The sequence below is a fragment of the Trypanosoma cruzi genome, genomic scaffold (assembly GCF_000209065.1).
Source record: "Trypanosoma cruzi strain CL Brener 1047053516485 genomic scaffold, whole genome shotgun sequence".
NCBI lineage: Eukaryota > Euglenozoa > Kinetoplastea > Trypanosomatida > Trypanosomatidae > Trypanosoma > Trypanosoma cruzi.
The window spans coordinates 74,518-89,896 of NW_001849412.1; the positions used below are offsets into that span (position 1 = coordinate 74,518).

General features: G+C 50.5%; 8 protein-coding genes across 8 annotated transcripts, besides 27 other annotated features; all 8 read left to right on the forward strand.

Moving 5' to 3' along the window:
• Tc00.1047053504003.90 (hypothetical protein, conserved) lies at window positions 1-735 on the forward strand (the record flags this gene model as incomplete). The annotated part of the gene is made up of 1 exon (XM_803178.1): window positions 1-735. A coding segment is annotated over one exon (735 nt), but the record flags the coding sequence as incomplete, so codon positions are not given.
• Window positions 1-3,783: a sequence feature (heterozygous, non-Esmeraldo-like haplotype).
• Window positions 794-862: a sequence feature (CT-rich).
• Window positions 906-925: a microsatellite.
• Window positions 1,033-1,401, forward strand: Tc00.1047053504003.80 (hypothetical protein, conserved; the record flags this gene model as incomplete). Its single annotated transcript, XM_803177.1, has 1 exon — window positions 1,033-1,401. The coding sequence occupies one exon, from the start codon at window positions 1,033-1,035 to the stop codon at window positions 1,399-1,401; it is 369 nt and encodes a 122-aa protein (XP_808270.1).
• Window positions 1,410-1,431: a microsatellite.
• Window positions 1,498-1,543: a sequence feature (A-rich).
• Tc00.1047053504003.70 (S-adenosyl-methyltransferase mraW-like protein, putative) lies at window positions 1,617-3,011 on the forward strand (the record flags this gene model as incomplete). The annotated part of the gene is made up of 1 exon (XM_803176.1): window positions 1,617-3,011. The coding sequence occupies one exon, from the start codon at window positions 1,617-1,619 to the stop codon at window positions 3,009-3,011; it is 1,395 nt and encodes a 464-aa protein (XP_808269.1).
• Window positions 3,188-3,219: a sequence feature (AT_rich).
• Window positions 3,380-3,402: a microsatellite.
• Tc00.1047053504003.60 (chaperonin/T-complex protein 1 gamma subunit, putative) lies at window positions 3,492-5,159 on the forward strand (the record flags this gene model as incomplete). The annotated part of the gene is made up of 1 exon (XM_803175.1): window positions 3,492-5,159. The coding sequence occupies one exon, from the start codon at window positions 3,492-3,494 to the stop codon at window positions 5,157-5,159; it is 1,668 nt and encodes a 555-aa protein (XP_808268.1).
• Window positions 3,784-4,988: a sequence feature (areas merged during assembly that could not be assigned to a particular haplotype. This can correspond to areas where the two haplotypes were merged or to regions with more than two copies in the genome that were merged during assembly.).
• Window positions 4,989-9,653: a sequence feature (heterozygous, non-Esmeraldo-like haplotype).
• Window positions 5,238-5,263: a microsatellite.
• Window positions 5,462-5,490: a sequence feature (AT_rich).
• Window positions 5,977-6,001: a microsatellite.
• Window positions 6,258-6,307: a microsatellite.
• Window positions 6,309-6,338: a sequence feature (AT_rich).
• Tc00.1047053504003.50 (hypothetical protein, conserved) lies at window positions 6,423-6,959 on the forward strand (the record flags this gene model as incomplete). Its single annotated transcript, XM_803174.1, has 1 exon — window positions 6,423-6,959. One exon carries the CDS (start codon window positions 6,423-6,425, stop codon window positions 6,957-6,959), a length of 537 nt encoding a protein of 178 aa, XP_808267.1.
• Window positions 7,060-7,100: a sequence feature (CT-rich).
• Window positions 7,113-7,144: a microsatellite.
• Window positions 7,430-7,465: a microsatellite.
• Window positions 7,823-7,850: a microsatellite.
• On the forward strand, window positions 7,946-10,192 carry Tc00.1047053504003.40 (hypothetical protein, conserved; the record flags this gene model as incomplete). The annotated part of the gene is made up of 1 exon (XM_803173.1): window positions 7,946-10,192. The coding sequence occupies one exon, from the start codon at window positions 7,946-7,948 to the stop codon at window positions 10,190-10,192; it is 2,247 nt and encodes a 748-aa protein (XP_808266.1).
• Window positions 9,654-9,892: a sequence feature (areas merged during assembly that could not be assigned to a particular haplotype. This can correspond to areas where the two haplotypes were merged or to regions with more than two copies in the genome that were merged during assembly.).
• Window positions 9,893-15,379: a sequence feature (heterozygous, non-Esmeraldo-like haplotype).
• Window positions 10,343-10,404: a sequence feature (A-rich).
• Window positions 10,644-10,666: a microsatellite.
• Tc00.1047053504003.30 (uncharacterized protein) lies at window positions 10,911-12,866 on the forward strand (the record flags this gene model as incomplete). Its single annotated transcript, XM_803172.1, has 1 exon — window positions 10,911-12,866. The coding sequence occupies one exon, from the start codon at window positions 10,911-10,913 to the stop codon at window positions 12,864-12,866; it is 1,956 nt and encodes a 651-aa protein (XP_808265.1).
• Window positions 13,151-13,214: a sequence feature (T-rich).
• Window positions 13,404-13,424: a sequence feature (AT_rich).
• Window positions 13,471-13,491: a microsatellite.
• Window positions 13,849-13,869: a sequence feature (AT_rich).
• Window positions 13,905-13,942: a microsatellite.
• On the forward strand, window positions 14,136-15,379 carry Tc00.1047053504003.14 (hypothetical protein, conserved; the record flags this gene model as incomplete). The annotated part of the gene is made up of 1 exon (XM_803179.1): window positions 14,136-15,379. A coding segment is annotated over one exon (1,244 nt), but the record flags the coding sequence as incomplete, so codon positions are not given.

The window sequence follows — 15,379 nt, forward strand, 5'->3', positions numbered from 1 at the left end:
GTGGGTCTTGATAATGCTCCAGGTCATTACACAAATTTCTTGGACTGGATGGGACGCCTCACAGAAACACGGGGATTCAAGACGGAGCACGCGCTCTTCCAGTTCAGCCGACGGAAGTTTAACAGGGACGACGTTCGTGTTATGTTTGAGAATTACAAACTTATGAGCCGAGCGACCCTTCTTGCGGACAGTGCTGACAGCTATAGTCACTTTTACACGGTGCTGAAAGATTTTGCACGAAAGGTGGCCGGTGAGGACTCACGCCACCAGATTGGTGTACGCATTGACGAGCCGGAGGTGGATGCGGAGACCGGCATTGCCGTCGGCCGTGGTTGCGCGGATGGGGAAAAGTATCAATTTACTGCCCTCTTGCGTGAGAACCGAGATCACAACGGCGCCATTACCATCATGGGCAAGCCAATGGCCCTCGTGCTGGATAACAAGGCATGGCTGATGGAGATGCTGCTTATGCCTTTTGATGAGGCGAATTTGGATTATAGGGACTTTGACGTGCACATTGTGTTGGAGGGGCATGCTATGCCTTCCATCGCCAACGAAATTGCTGCTTTTGCCCTGCGCATGTCGATTGCCAACGCCCTTGTGAAGCTCTTGCCTCTCACACGCATTCCGCTGAAGAAGTCCGGCCTGCTCTCCGTGGATCGTCGTCGCGAGAGGGGGCAGTTCCCCGGATATTTGGACGGAAAGAAGGTCAAGCGAAAGTTTGCCAAGCGTTAGTGAAGGTGCCTCTATGCATGATGCGGCGAGAGGTGGAGAGCGACAATGGATCAAGGGAAGAGGAAGAGGAGAAGAAAGAGGAGGATTGTGTGAGACACAGGGAGAGAGAGAGAGAGAGAAAAAAAAAATCAAGGTGCCTGGCCGGCCAAAGGTGTGTCTGTATTTTTGTGTTATTATTATTATTATTATTTCCCCCCTTTAGCGCTTATGACACCATTGCCATTGTTGGTTGTCCTTCTCTCTTTTTTTTTTTTTTTTTTGCACTGGCTTCTTGGCGGACAGGGGATTAGGAGGGGAATGCTGCTCCTTCTTCTTGCGGCGATTATTTGGGGCATAACCAACCCGTTGCTGAAGCGCTACAGCAGCGGCATGGCTGTGAGTTCTTCTTCTTTTCTGGAGGATCTGCGCTTTCTGGTGTCGCGTCCCAAGTACATGGCGACACAACTTCTCAACTTGAGTGGGTCTGTTTTGTTTTTCCTCGGGCTGCGTCATGTCGATGTGGCGGTGGGTAGCATGGTCGCCAACGCCTTGGCGTTTGTTATCACCGTGCTGGTGAGCGCCCTTGTGCTGCGTGAAGGCGTCTTGCGACCAGCAACTCTGCTTGGATGTGGTTTAGTGGTGGCAGGGACGACGTTGTGTGGAATTGCCTCATCGTCACGCGATTGATGGAACCGATAAATAAATAAATAAATAAATCAAGGGGACACAGCAAAACCTACACGGAGATGAAAATGAGAGGAGAAAGAATGGATGATTTTGCCGTTTCTTTTTCTCTCTCTCTCTCTCTTTTTTTTTTTTCTTTTTGTTTGCTCGCGGCTTCCACGATGGATTTGAGCGGCAACGCGCCCACGCACACAACAACAATAAAAAAGGATGAAGTCATGAAACGCATCGTTGCACCGAGGCGTTGGTCTCAACTAAACCGGGTGGAGCACCCGCCGCTAATGATGAAGCAGCTCTTTCAGGGCGTGTGCGGAGGACTGCGGTGGCTGGAGCTGAAGGAGCTCGCCGAACATCTGGCGACGCGGGCGATTGAGGACGGCTACCCAAGCACCAGCAGCGTGCGTCAGGCTCTGCAGGCGAAGAGGGCCCCACGGAGTAGGCGTCGGCAGGTGCGGGAGGAGATGAGACGCAACGTGGCGGCATCACTCCCGCTGACGTCATCGCAGAATGCGCTGACAGTGACGGGGGGGCTTTCGACATGTTTGGCCAAACCGAAGCGGCTTGTGCTGTATGACGTGTTGGACTGCACCCTCGGCGGCGGCTATCACGCAGGGGCTGTGCTTGAGAATGGAGGGCCGTACACACGCGTCGTCGCGTTGGACTGTGACCACGACGTCATGCAGACCGCAATGGAGCTGGTGGACGAGTTTGGCGCTGACCGTTTTAAATTTTTTTGCCGTCAAATGTCAGAAGCGAAGTCTTTGTTTGGTGAAAGGTCCTTTGATGCTGTAATGATTGACCCTGGCCCCTCCGAGACGCAATTGGAGAATCCGGAGCGCGGGTTTCTTCTTGATGACGAAAACAGTCACCATCTTGACATGCGTTACGGGCCACAGCTTGGAATTGGCGCTCTTGCGTACCTCAACACAGTACCGCAGCACGCTTTATCAGGTGCGTTGAGTGCCTATGGTCTGCTTACACCTGAGCAGTCAATGAAAATGGCACGTGAGGTGCGGTGTCGTCGACCTTTCACGTCTTCACGGGACGTCATTGGCTGCGTTGAGGCCGCCGGTGACATGTTGCCTGAGGAGGTGTGGAGTACGCAGAGCAGTCGACGCAAAACGCCCATGTCATGGAAGTTTTTCACGTCGTTACGCTGTATTTTGAACAATGAGATGTACGAGCTGCGAGAGGCTCTTGAGAATGCGCTGCTACTGCTGCGCGACGACGGCCGTCTCGTCGTTTTTTCCCGCCTCATGTGGGAGGAGAGGCTCATTCAGAGTACCGTTGAGAGCCATCCCCATGCGCTCTTGTGCTACACGGAGGATGTGCCTATGGAGGAGGTGTGCGAGCACGGTTTTACACGGCACACAAAGATGTGGGTTGCGTCACGCGTTGCCAAGTCATCCTATGCACTGAAAAACACCGTTTCTCTCACCGAGGAGAAGGTGAGGGAGAGTTCACTGCGTTGGCTAAGCGGCATGTACGCTGGTCAGACGTATGGTTTCCCTGCGAACAACTTCACCTTTGAAAACCTGGAGCCGAAGGAGCGACGCACACGGAGGCGGAATGGCAAGCCACCACCGCCGGACTACGGGCTGGACGACAGGTAGCCAACATCCTCCAGTCGCTGGTATTCTGGATACCACAAGAACACACGGGGATGGCGGTATTTCGTGCGCAGCGCATAAGCGGGGGCTGCTGATGTGCGAAGCGACAAGGCACCGAAGTGTCCCTCAGTGAAATATAAATACTGCCTGGGCGTGAGGAAATACGGTGGGAACGAAACAATTTTATTTTATTTTTTATTATTGATATTTTGCATGCGTCTGTGTGTGTGTCTTTGTTTCCGTTGAATGTTTGCAAACGGATACATGTGTACTTGTTGGCCGTTCTTCACGTGTCGTGTCTGTGTTTTTGTTGATTTCCCCTTGCATGGAGAAGAGGAGAGCGAAACAAAAGAGAATCACAATAATACAACAACAAACAAACAAACAAACAAACGATCATAGGGATTTAAGAAGGGAAGATCAATAAATTTAAAGGAAAAAAAAGGGGGGAAAAAAAGAAAGAACAACACGACGAAAGCGACAATGTACTCACAAAAGCAGCCGGTGCTTGTTTTGAACCAAAAGACAGAGCGGCAGACCGGACGCAAGGCGCAGATGAACAACATTGAGGTGGCTAAGACTGTGGCCAGTCTTATCAGCAGCACACTTGGACCGTGTGCAATGCTCAAGATGATTCTTGATCCAATGGGCGGCACGGTGCTGACGAATGACGGCAACTGCATCCTTCGCGAGATTGACGTGGTGCATCCCGCCGCAAAGCACATGTTGGAGCTCGCGCGTGCTCAGGACGAGGAGGTTGGCGACGGCACCACTTCTGTCATTGTGCTCACGGGGGAGATATTAAGCCTGGCGCAACCCCTCCTGGAGCGTAACATTCACCCGCTGAAGATAGTGAAGGGCTTCTCCCTTGCACTGACGGACGCCTTGGCGGCAATCGAGATGATTGGGACTACCATTGACCCGAATGACACGCGGCAGTTGGAGTCTGTTGTGCGGGCATGTCTTGGCACGAAGTTTAATTCACGTGAGGATGATATTATGTGCAAAATGGCGGTGGCCGCGACACAGCGGGTTGTCGTAGAGAACAAGACAACGGGCCAAAAGGAGGTGGACATCAAGCGATACGCCAAGATAGAAAAGATCCCTGGCGGGTCCGTCACCGATAGCGTCGTGCTGGACGGTGTGATGTTTAACAAGGATCACATCCACGCCAAGATGCGTCGCTACATTGAGAACCCTCGCATTATTCTTTTGGATTGCCCCTTGGAGTACAAGAAGCCAGAGACGACCATCAACGTTGAGGTTGGGCAGGCGACAGATTGGGAGTCGTTGCTGAAGCAGGAGGAGGATTACGTGCGGTCTCTCTGCAATGTCATCATCTCCTTCAAGCCAGATGTTGTCATCACAGAGAAGGGGGCATCCGACCTTGCGGCACACTTCTTGTACAAGGCCAATATTACATGCATTCGACGCCTTCGCAAGACGGACAATAACCGTATTGCCCGCGCAACCGGGGCAAAAGTTGTTAGTCGTATTGAAGAGCTCACGAAGGATCACATTGGACAGGCAGGATTAATGGAGATTAAAAAGATAGGAGATGAGTATTTTACCTTTATCACTGGCTGCAGCTCCGGCAAGGCGTGTAGCGTGGTTTTGCGTGGTGCCAGTAAAGATACCCTTAATGAGATGGAACGCAACCTTCATGATGCCATGTGCGTGGCCCGTAATATCATCCTTGATCCGCGTGTAGTGTATGGTGCTGCCGCCGTGGAAATGTACGTCTCATCCTATCTTATGAATCGTTCGAAGAGCATCACAGGTGTCCAGCAGGCGGCCTACCAGGCCGTGGCGATGGCCCTTGAGGTGGTCCCACGCATATTGACAAGCAACTGCGGCGCAAACGTCATTCGCACTGTTACGGAATTACGGGCGCGTCACTCTATGCCAGACGGTAACTTCTGGGGCGTCGATGGCACCACCGGCGAGATTGTTGACGTCCGGGTGCTGCAGGTGATGGAGCCTGCCGCCGTGAAGGTGCAGGCGCTCAAGACAGCCGTTGAGGCTGCGTCGATGATTCTGCGCGTGGATGATGTGGTGTCTGGCACCAAGTTGCGTCACGGCAATGAGAAGCCTGCACCCGCTGCGGCGAAAGACGATGATGATCATGGCGATGCCGCGGCTGCGGAGTGACGCAGAAGGGGGTGCGATGATTGATTGTCAATATTTTACGTACGTCGCCGTGATCACCGTTTTCCCTCGTTATTTTATTTTATTTATTTATTTATTTATTTGTTGTTGTTGTTGTTTTTTTCTTAAAAAAAATTTTTTTTACACATTCCGTCCGTGCGGAGAGACGACGAAGAAAACTTTTATTTTATTTTACTTGTTTCTTCGTTTCCTTTTGGTGGGTGGGTCGTTAAGGCGTGTGATCACGGGGGGAGGGAAGAAAGAAGGAACCTCCTCTTCCTTCTTCTCGTTTCTTTTTTTCCTCCTTTTTTAAAAAAATGAAAAAAAAAAAAAAGCCCCCATCCCACACAAAAACAACAACAACAACACTTCCGAAAGAAGGAAGTAAACAAAACGCGATTAGAAGAAATATATAAAAAAGAAAGAGAAAAGGAAATAAAAATGAGGGTAAAAGTTTTAAGCGAGAAAAAGAAAAAATTGTCCGTGCATGTTTTTGTTAGCGTTTGTTTGTGTGTGTTTTGTACGTCTCAGAAAAGGGAGGAAGAGGGAGGGAGAGAGAGGAACGACGGGATTGTACATATTTGTTCTCTGTGAGTGCGTGAGTGGGTGTCAGACTGCGGTGTGAGCCGACGGTGCCACACATAACACGCCTTGCATTGACATGCATAGCTGGCACAACGTGTACGCACATAACTTGACAATCTATCTATCTATAATGTCTTAATGCATCTGTGGCTCCATTGCTGGAAAGGGGGGCGTATCCCTACCGTGACCATCAGTGACCTTCTCACGAGGAAGCGCTTTTTAAATTCTCCACCCATTTTTTTTTTTTTTTTTTTTTTTTTGAATGTTGCTGCTGCGGGGCATTATTTAGGCACGACGGGGTGACGCAGAAGGAGAAGAGATTATTTTGCGTGAAGAGCGGGTTTCGTTGAAGGTGGGCGGGGTGGTGGGGGCAACGGAAAGCAGCGAAGTTAAAAAGGGAGGGCAAAACGTTTACAAAATCAGCAGCGTCTTTCTCCCCCCCCCTCTCGCATTTCTCCCAAACATTTTAGGACGAGGGCGTGAAGAGTAGGGCCGCCGAAAAGAGAGATTTTTACTCATACAGTCATACATACATACATACATACATACATAAATATATAAATACAGTTATTTTATAAATAATATAAACATTTATTAGAGTTATACGCAACTGAAACCGTAACATTACACATCTGGATACGCACACTAACTTTCCCCACCTGTGAGGGCGCTTAACTGCTGATGCTGCGTGCCTCACTCATTGTTTATGGCAGCGGATTTATGCGGACCATTGGGAAGAGGAAAAAGGCCGCGGCAGCCACAGCCGCCACTACTGCCATCAATGGGAAAACTTCTAGTGTTAGTACTGTTGCTGATAAGAAGAGAAGGAAGAAGGCGACGACGCAGGTTGAGGAAATGATGGATGGGGATTCCACACCTGTTATTCACAACAGCAATTCCACGCATACTCGTTTAGGTGACGGGAATTCAGAAAAGGCATCAAATTCTCGTCATGGGACCACCGCCACTGGCCTCCGCAGCCGCAGGAACAAACGCAGCGACGAGGAGGTTTTGCAATTAGCTCAGCGCATGCAGCGGCGGGACCTCACGGGGGAAGTGCCCGTGGCGTCCTTCGCTTACGAGATATTGAAGGCACACCCATCTGTGCGCCAAATGGGGTTGCGTGAGCGCATGTCATTTCTCTGCGATCGATGGGACCGGCTCAGGAAGGAGCAGCGGCAGGTGTACCTTGACGACCCGCTCAAAGGTCTGTTGTAGTCGAGAGCGGATTCTCCTCTCTCTCTCTCTCTGCGTGTGTGTTTGGAAGGGGAGGGGGCTGACGGCCAACAGCAGCAACAAAAACATTAGGGCCGTTGTCAAAGAAAAAAAGAAAGAAGGAAATAAAAAAAGAGAAAAGGAGAAGTGGAAGAGACAAAAAAACAAAAAACAAACAAGCAAACAAAAGCAACGAGAGTTCAATGAGAAAGAAGGGGAGGACGGAATGAATTATGTGGGGGGAGATTAGAAAGGGGTGGGGGGAAAGGGTTATGCCTGCCAGTACAGAGAGGTGGGAAAGGAATTGAAGGAGGGAGTGATTTCTGCGCTGTTAACTGCTTTTTTTCTTTCTTTCTTTTTTGTGTTTTACCCCTGCCATGTGGTTATTATATAAATATAGATGCCCTTGTCCCTTGAATTCCCCCTTAAACAACTTTTACCGCGTGCCACATGTATAAACACACACACACACAATATATATATATATATATATATATATATATATATATGACCATGACTGTATGAATATATATGTCTTTATAGAGTTCTTTGTTTGGAGGCGGTGACGGCGCTGATAATATGCCAAGATTGTGGGGGGCGGATATGTCGTTGTGGGGGTACGAGGGAGCGAGGGAGGGAAAGACTTCAACGCATCACTATCACTCATTTTTTTTTTTTTTTGCATCTGTTTTTATTGTCGATGTTTTTTACACAAGAACGAGGAGGAAAGGGCTAAACTGTTTAAAATGGCCACCACAGGAGAGAAGAGAGATGAACATATATATTTTAATGGATTTTGTGTCGAGCCGTCTTTCCTTTTTTTTTTTTTCTTTTGTGGGGGTACTTTTGCGCTTCACATGCTGTCCCACACACACACACACACACACACACACAAATGCAGGCAGCCGCTGTTAGGAGGAGGGGTGACATCAAGTTAGTTGTGCAGGTGGTATTTATTTATTTATTTTACGCGTGCGCCGGAGGGAATCATGTGGCGCCTCTTGATGTCGAGAGAATCGCGAAGGGCGGTGGCTTTAGGAGCGGCGACGACACTGTTGCCATTTCGTTGTGTTCATGAGCGGCCATTCCTTGATCTTCCGACCGATGTTTCTCAGGGCGAGGCATACGACATGGCCCGCGACGCCTTGGTACAGCTCAACGTGATGGTGCGACGCGGGATTGAGCCGGATGCGCTCATGTACACTTCTCTCATTGCCACGATGAGTCGGGCGAAGTTGGAATGGCAGGCGTATAAGCTTTTCTCCCGTATGTTGGAGCAAGGGGTGCGTCCATTGCCGGAAACGTATGTGGCGCTGCGCGACGCCACCTCACCTTCACGCCGGCGATTGAGGCAGGACTTACAGTTGAAGATTGAGGAATCTTTGGAGTCCTTGCCCTCTGAACTGGCCGAGGAGGAGTTGGCTCGCCGGCAGGAGCAGGACCGGCTGTGTGTTGAGAAGTTTGAGGACTACATGAGGGGTGTGCTGCCGACACCTCCGCCGTGTGCATCATACACGCAGACGACGGTGATGCCGGCCGTGCAAGGGGAGGGAGGCCGCAATGACGACGGCGATGTCCAGAAGGAAAGAAATGGCGCATCCGCAGCAGCGACAAAGAGGGATGGAGGCGGACAGGAAGAACCCCGACCCGTTGCGACTATGCACATACGAAATCCAACAGACGCTTGGAGCACTGCACGCATGATGGAGGAGCAGCGAGGAATTAGGACACAGCGTGCGCAAGGCAGTGACACCATCGCTCTTAGCGATGAACTTCATCGTCTTCACGAGGAAGAGCTGCGCATATTTCTTGCGGCGCAACGGCAACTACGCCACGGCACAAAGGATGAGTTAGTGCGCCGGGTGCTGGATAATGTACCTGAAAGGAGTATTCGTGACATGTTGGGGCGCCGAAAACATTACTTTCGGTCTGTTGCACACATCTTGGAAAACGATATACATGCACTTCGCCGGGAGAATATTGGCGAAAACAAAGACGTGTTACAAAATTCTGTACAGGAACAGTTCCCTGCAGCAGATCGTACATTGACAGCCGCAGAGAAGGAAACGGTGGCGCCGGAGGTCCTGCATACCCCGTGGGGGATTTTGCGAAAGCCGATGAAGCGAAAGCCCGACCCATCCGCATCGCGTAGCATGGAGCGCCTGCAGCGCATAAGCCTCTCCTTGGAGGAGCTGCAACTCATTCGATGTAAGGGAGAGACAGGAGACCTTGATGAGCTCCCGGAGAGTCTTCTGAGACGCTATGCGTTTGAATTTAACCTAAAGTGGAAAAGACGTTTTCCACTCTCCTTGTTGGAGGCCGTGCAATGGCACTGCACGACGTTCCTTCCGGAGCAACTGGATGGGAAGGTGGTGGTGCGGCCCACACCCGCTCTTCGCCGGCAGCAGGAGGAGGAGGGAATGCACAAAACATTGGAAAATTATGAGGCCTTTCGCATCATTTCACAGCGGACGAACAACCTACAGGTGGTGGACCACAAAGAAATAAATTTGCATCTCAAGAAGATACAAAAGACGATGCTGCAGAAGGAGCGGCACACGGAAGAAACACTTCGACGGGAGCGAAATTTACTTGACGCCGCCACTCTTGCTGCATCGGCAAAGTCATTTACGCCGCCAGATGGGACGTCGACTACCGTTTCACGGGTGCTTGGTGTGAATGAGGGTAGTGATAGCAATATTGCAAAGATTCCGCCGCCGGCATCTACTTCCGACACAAGGGATGATTCTTTGGTGCAGGAGGAATGCCATGAGTTGCCCCCGTGGGCAATTTTTTCCGGCGCAGAGGAGTTTGACATCTCCACTGGCCGCTTCGGTGACCCCGATGTGGGACGCTATCAGGAGCTTAGCGACGGCCGCTTCAAGGTGTTGCCCTCACGGGAAGCACAGGACAAGTGGGCCGTTGACCGTCAACTTTTGCCCGGCCCGTTGCAAGACAAACTGCAGCGGGCAGAGTTGCAGCAAAAATTGCACCACGAGGCCATTGAGAGACGGTACCAGCAAAAACTTCAGTACAATCGTTACCGCAAGTGGGACTCGTTTCTGCGTAAGGCTCAGGAGAAAGGACAGCGGGAGAAGAGCAGCGAAGAAGAAGAAGAAGTAGATGCTGTACGGCCACTTCCGCCAAAGCGGCGTCTCTCGCAGCTGCTGCGCAAAGGACGCGATAAGGCACCAGTGGAAGGCTCTGTGAAGGCCAAGTACACCAGAAGTCTTTGACACAATCTTGTGGGGGTCCACGTGTTATTCCTGTGCAGACTCCACTAATTGTTTCTTTTTTTCTTTGTTTGTTATCTTACCGTTGTTGTTTTTGCCTTCTTCGCGTATGAGCGAGAGGAAGGTACACGTCTTTCTTCTCAACTAGTGCCCTTTTTTTTATTTTTTAAATTCCTTTTCTTTTCGTTTTTCTTTTTTTCTGCGGTTTTGTTTTTAGTTGACGGAAGAAAAGGGGGGGACAAACGAGACTTTACGTGGAACGGCAATACGGGCTGCTGGAAAACAATGCAACCCCAAGAAAGCACCGCTTCTGTGTTTCCTATATGCGCAATCGGGCGTACTCTCTTGGGGAAGAGTCTAAGATGCGAATTATGCAAACCGACCTTCACTTCTTTCTTCTCCCACTCATACGGACACATAACACGACTGGGGGCATGTTTATGTGTGTGAATGCTTTTTTTTTTTTTTTTTTTTTTTGTGGGAGGTAGGGAGGGAGGGAGAAAAGAGGACCATTCACATCATTACAGAGGGCGGAACGGGCAAGACACATTCTCAGGCATACACGGAGGTGGCCACCCTCAGGAGCGACGAAACAAAAACCCAGGAAAAGGGGTGGAATTGACACTTTTACATTTACACATTAGGCGCAAAAAAAGTGTAGACAGACGGAGAAATAGAGCGAAAGAGAGAGGCGCTCCGCGTGTGGCGATTAGAATTTTCAATGCGAGGCGGGTGTCGTTGGACGCTGCTGTTATTACTCTTTCTTTTTCTTGTCAGTACTGTTGCGAGCGCGCAGGTGCCGGGGGATGCCTTGTCAACTGTCAAAGTAGACATGGGATTTAACGGCAAGTGGACAGCCGCCTTCGTGGCAGCTGCGGAGTTTAGTGACGCCGTTCAGAGTGACGTGAGCGATGCTCTCGGCATCCAACGTGCCGCCGCGTGGTTTGATGCTGCGCCTGCCGTTGCCGCCGACCCCGGCACTGTTGCTGTGAGTTTTGTTGTGTGGAGTGACCCCGGCATCGTGGCGAATTTTCTGCTGCGGGATGCCGAGTGGACGGCGACGAAGGCGTATTACACGGAGGCTACCACAGAAAGTGTGGCAACGCCGTTTGTGGCCCATGCCTTCCGTGTGGAGGCCATCACGGTGCGCTTCACAGGGGACGGATGGGGCGACACCAGTGCCCTTCCGGAGGCAAAACTTTCGGAGGGGATCATTACCGACGTGAAGGCGGTGAAGGATGTGACGGGTACACCGGCGAATTTAGATGCGGTGTTGATTGGCACCGTTGACCGCACGAGTGGGGCAACTTTTCACCTTGAGGTTGTCTCCGCTGGGATTCAAAATGTAACCACCCTTCTTTCCCCCGCCTCCACGTACGCGACGCTGTTGGAGTACTACAAGCATCAGACAACCCTGACCGACGGCGCACTGCGGGACGTCAGCAGGACGCCAGCATCTCCCATTCAACAGCAGTACCGAACACAAATGCAAATGATTTTTGGCGGTTCTTGGCAGTTGGTTTTGCAATCAAAGGAGTTAGAGGTGGCGTCAACAATACAGCTGATACTTTCAGGAGCCCTTGCATTTCAACCTTCCCGTGTTATTATTGGAAACATCAGCAAAACAGTCTACCCGTTCAATTTGAATGTCTCGACCTATGTTGTGCATTCCCGCGGATTCAACGCTAGTACAATTCCGAATTTGGCTGCGGCAGCGAACTATTCCTCATTGGTGCGTCTGTACATGTCAAATGGTGGGGATCCGGGCGTCACTCCCGTCTTATTGTTTTCGGACCTTGTTCCCTCTCGGCCTCCAACTGGCACGTCCGCTGTCTCGCTTGTTTCGACACACAAGCTCGTGTTCTCAGGCACTCGCTGGCCGACCGCACTTTCTTCTGTTACGGCGGACGTTTTTAAAGATGCGCTTGCAGGGGATCTTACGAAACTTGTGCCCTATGGCCCGACCACTGTGAATGTGCTGGGATATACCGTTGGGGCAAAGAATGGATGTAACGCTCGTGTGATGGTCGATCAGCAAGGGGATGTGCAACTGATTCCCGTTGCATTGAATGCGTTTTTTAAATTGGCACCATCTCTTCCAAACACTGAGGAATTGTACAATAAACACGCTGGCGCCGGTGGACATGAAGCCATCAAAGTTTTCTCTTCCTTGGAAAAACAGCCAAAACGCGGCAGTGCATGCACATCACGGTGCGTGGGCATCTCCATCATGGGCGGATGTCTTTTGGTCTTTAGCATCGTGGCAAGCATTATTTTCTGTGTGTGGCGAGTTTTTAGCCGCTATGTCAGTCCTCCCAAAATCAACAGCGACTTGGTCCGAATACCTCCCGAGAAGAATCCATTTGTTTCCACCGTGACACTGCGTGGTGTTGCCGAAACAGCACCGAGTTTCACGCGCAATCTCTCTCCAACTGGGGCGGATGGCCCAATGTACCCGCCGTTGACTGCTGGCGTTGCACCGTTTGGTCCAATGATGTCCACCTCCACGGCGTCTGCGCCGGAGTCCCGCATGACGTCATATGTGGCCGAGCAACCGAACTCTTCTGTGGTACGGCAGGGCAACATTATCATTCCCAGTTCCAGCGGTGAGAAGGAATTTGAACTCATCGTGATGCCACGCAGTGAATTTGAACGAAGTCACGGTTCTGAACCTTAATCGTCACTTCTGCAAGGAGGAATATATGTATAGGGCAGGATGGGATAAATAAAAGCGTGTTGCGGATCAAGTAACGCATGAGCACTGGCAGAGGTACATATGTATGTATGTGTGTACGTACGGTTGCGCAGGAAGGAGGTGGAACGAGTTGATGTACTGATGGATACAGAGGGCATGGAAGATAAAACCACCAACAAATGTACTTCTTCTTTTTTTTTTTTTTCTTGACTCTCTTTCTTGCTATGCCAGGGAGAAATGATGGCGGTGATGAATGAACAGCGGGGAAATAAGATGAAGAAGAAAAAGAGAAGGAAACAAAACAAACAAACAAACAAAAAAAAACAAGAAGGCAAATTTGGGAAGACTCTGAAAATTAATCAAATGTCGGCCAGTAAAAGGAATGCTCAGTGAAGAGCGGAGAAGGGATGACAAGGGGATAAACTTCTCATCCCCATGGAGAGAGACACAAACTGCCATGAAGACGGTGACGGGGACAAAATTTGAACAGTTTTTCATGTCAACTGCCATGACGGCGGCAAATAAATAAATAAATAAAATGAATGACAGGAATAAACTCTCCGCTTTAACCCTCTCTCTCTCTCTCTATATATATATATATATATATTCCCGTCATTGGGTATTGTGAATATTCCTTCTTTTTCCTTTTTTACTTCCGCATGTATATATATATTTATATTTACGCACGTGTCCTTTCTTATCTTATTTTTTTTTTTTTCCGCGGTGTTATTTATCTCAGTTAATGAGATTATTTCTTTTTTTTTTTTTTTTTTGTCATTGTCATGTTTTAGATTTTTTTGTTGGGTTCTCGCGTAGGAATCCTCCAGTCTTCCCGCACGATATCCCGCGCGCGTATGGAGGTTTCCAAGGAAGAATGACGATGCTCGCTCTTATGGTCGTTGCTGTCTTATGTCAATTCTTCCTTCATTGTTTTGTTCATGTCTGTTTCCCACCAAACCCACTCTTTTTTAAATTATTTTTTTTTGTTTTTTGTCGGTACCTCCCGTTGCTTTGGAACCCACACACACACAAATAAGCAAACACAAACAAACAGACAAGTGTGATTGTCGTTGCTTTCTTATTTGCGTTGGTGCGCTTCATCGCCATCTTCCACGTGCGTGGCTGAGACGGGAAAGGGACGGCCTGGCTGCGGCCAAGCAGGGAATTGTGGAGAGGGACACGGGGGTGCTGCGGGGGGACAAGCAGCAACGAGAAGTGAGAGAGACCCGTGGAAGGGTCGTGGCGACAGTCATGGCTCAACGAGTTTCCGCCCGGCGGACGACGGAGGAGTGGCAAGATGCTTTTTACAGCCTGGAGGAGCGTCATCGCCAGCTGCAGAAGAAGTTCAACGAAAAGGAGCAGGAGCTCAAGCTGCTCAAAGTGTCACAGCGACGTGAATCCGCCGCGCCGTTGTTTGCCCGGGGCGTCCCTTCACGCTCAGCCCCTCTTATGAGTGGGCGAGCTTCCAGCATGCGGGCGCCTTTACCATCGGCAAAAGCCAATGAGAGGACATCGGGGACACGAGTAGGAGGAGAAGGAACTGCACATGAGGGGAAACATGACAGCTTTCCCGAGCGGAATGCCGGTCTTGTGTCCGTTCCGTCCGCCGCACGGAAGGCTGATGCCGGGGCTGCGGCCGCGGAGTTGAGCGCCTGGTCGGCTTCCCCATCGCCGGATCCCTCCATGGTGTGGGGAATGGAAAACAGCATACAAAATTATGTCACCGCCAATGCCCTCTACCACGCGAACGAGGAGTTGCGTCACCGTCTTGATGATGCCGTGACTCTTGTGAAGACACTGCAGCATGAGTTGGCTTCCAGTCGCAGCTTGGTAATAAACACCCAGAAACGGCTGGAGGAGACGACGCAGCAAATGCATCAGCTTGTGCGGGAGCGTGATTTGGCCAGTCAAAAACTCTCCGTTTCACAGCAGGCCGTTGCGGAACTTGAGCGGACTTTGAAGAATCACAACACAGAGGAGGAACGGATTCGTTTCTCGCTGGAGACACAAATCACGGAGTTGCGAAGCCGCCTAGTCGTAGGGGCTGACAGCAACGAGCTGCTTACCCGCGATGTTCGTACCCTTCTTTTGGAGGTTAAAGAAAAATCTTTGGAGGTTCAAAGTCTGCGATCGAAAATTGCTCTTGCCGAGGCGGCGTTATCGTCGCAGAAACAAAACAATGAGAATCTTTTAGTGGAGTTGCGCGGCCTTAACAATCAACTCATCAATGAGCGCAAACGACTGCTTTCCATGACACGCGAGGCGCAATTGGCGAGTTTGCGTGCCGATGAAGCGAAGGATTTTGAGTCCCGTCTAGCGGAGGCTATAGAGAGCCGTAGTGCACTTGAACGTGAGCATGTAAGGCTGATGGAGAGTTTAGTGGGCGTCACAGAAAGTGCATTGCGGCAGGCGAGGGAGGAGGTGCGACAAGACATTGCCGATTGGCGTGCATCCGCCTCCCATTGGGAGGAGGTGTCGCAGTTGCTTTACAAGGA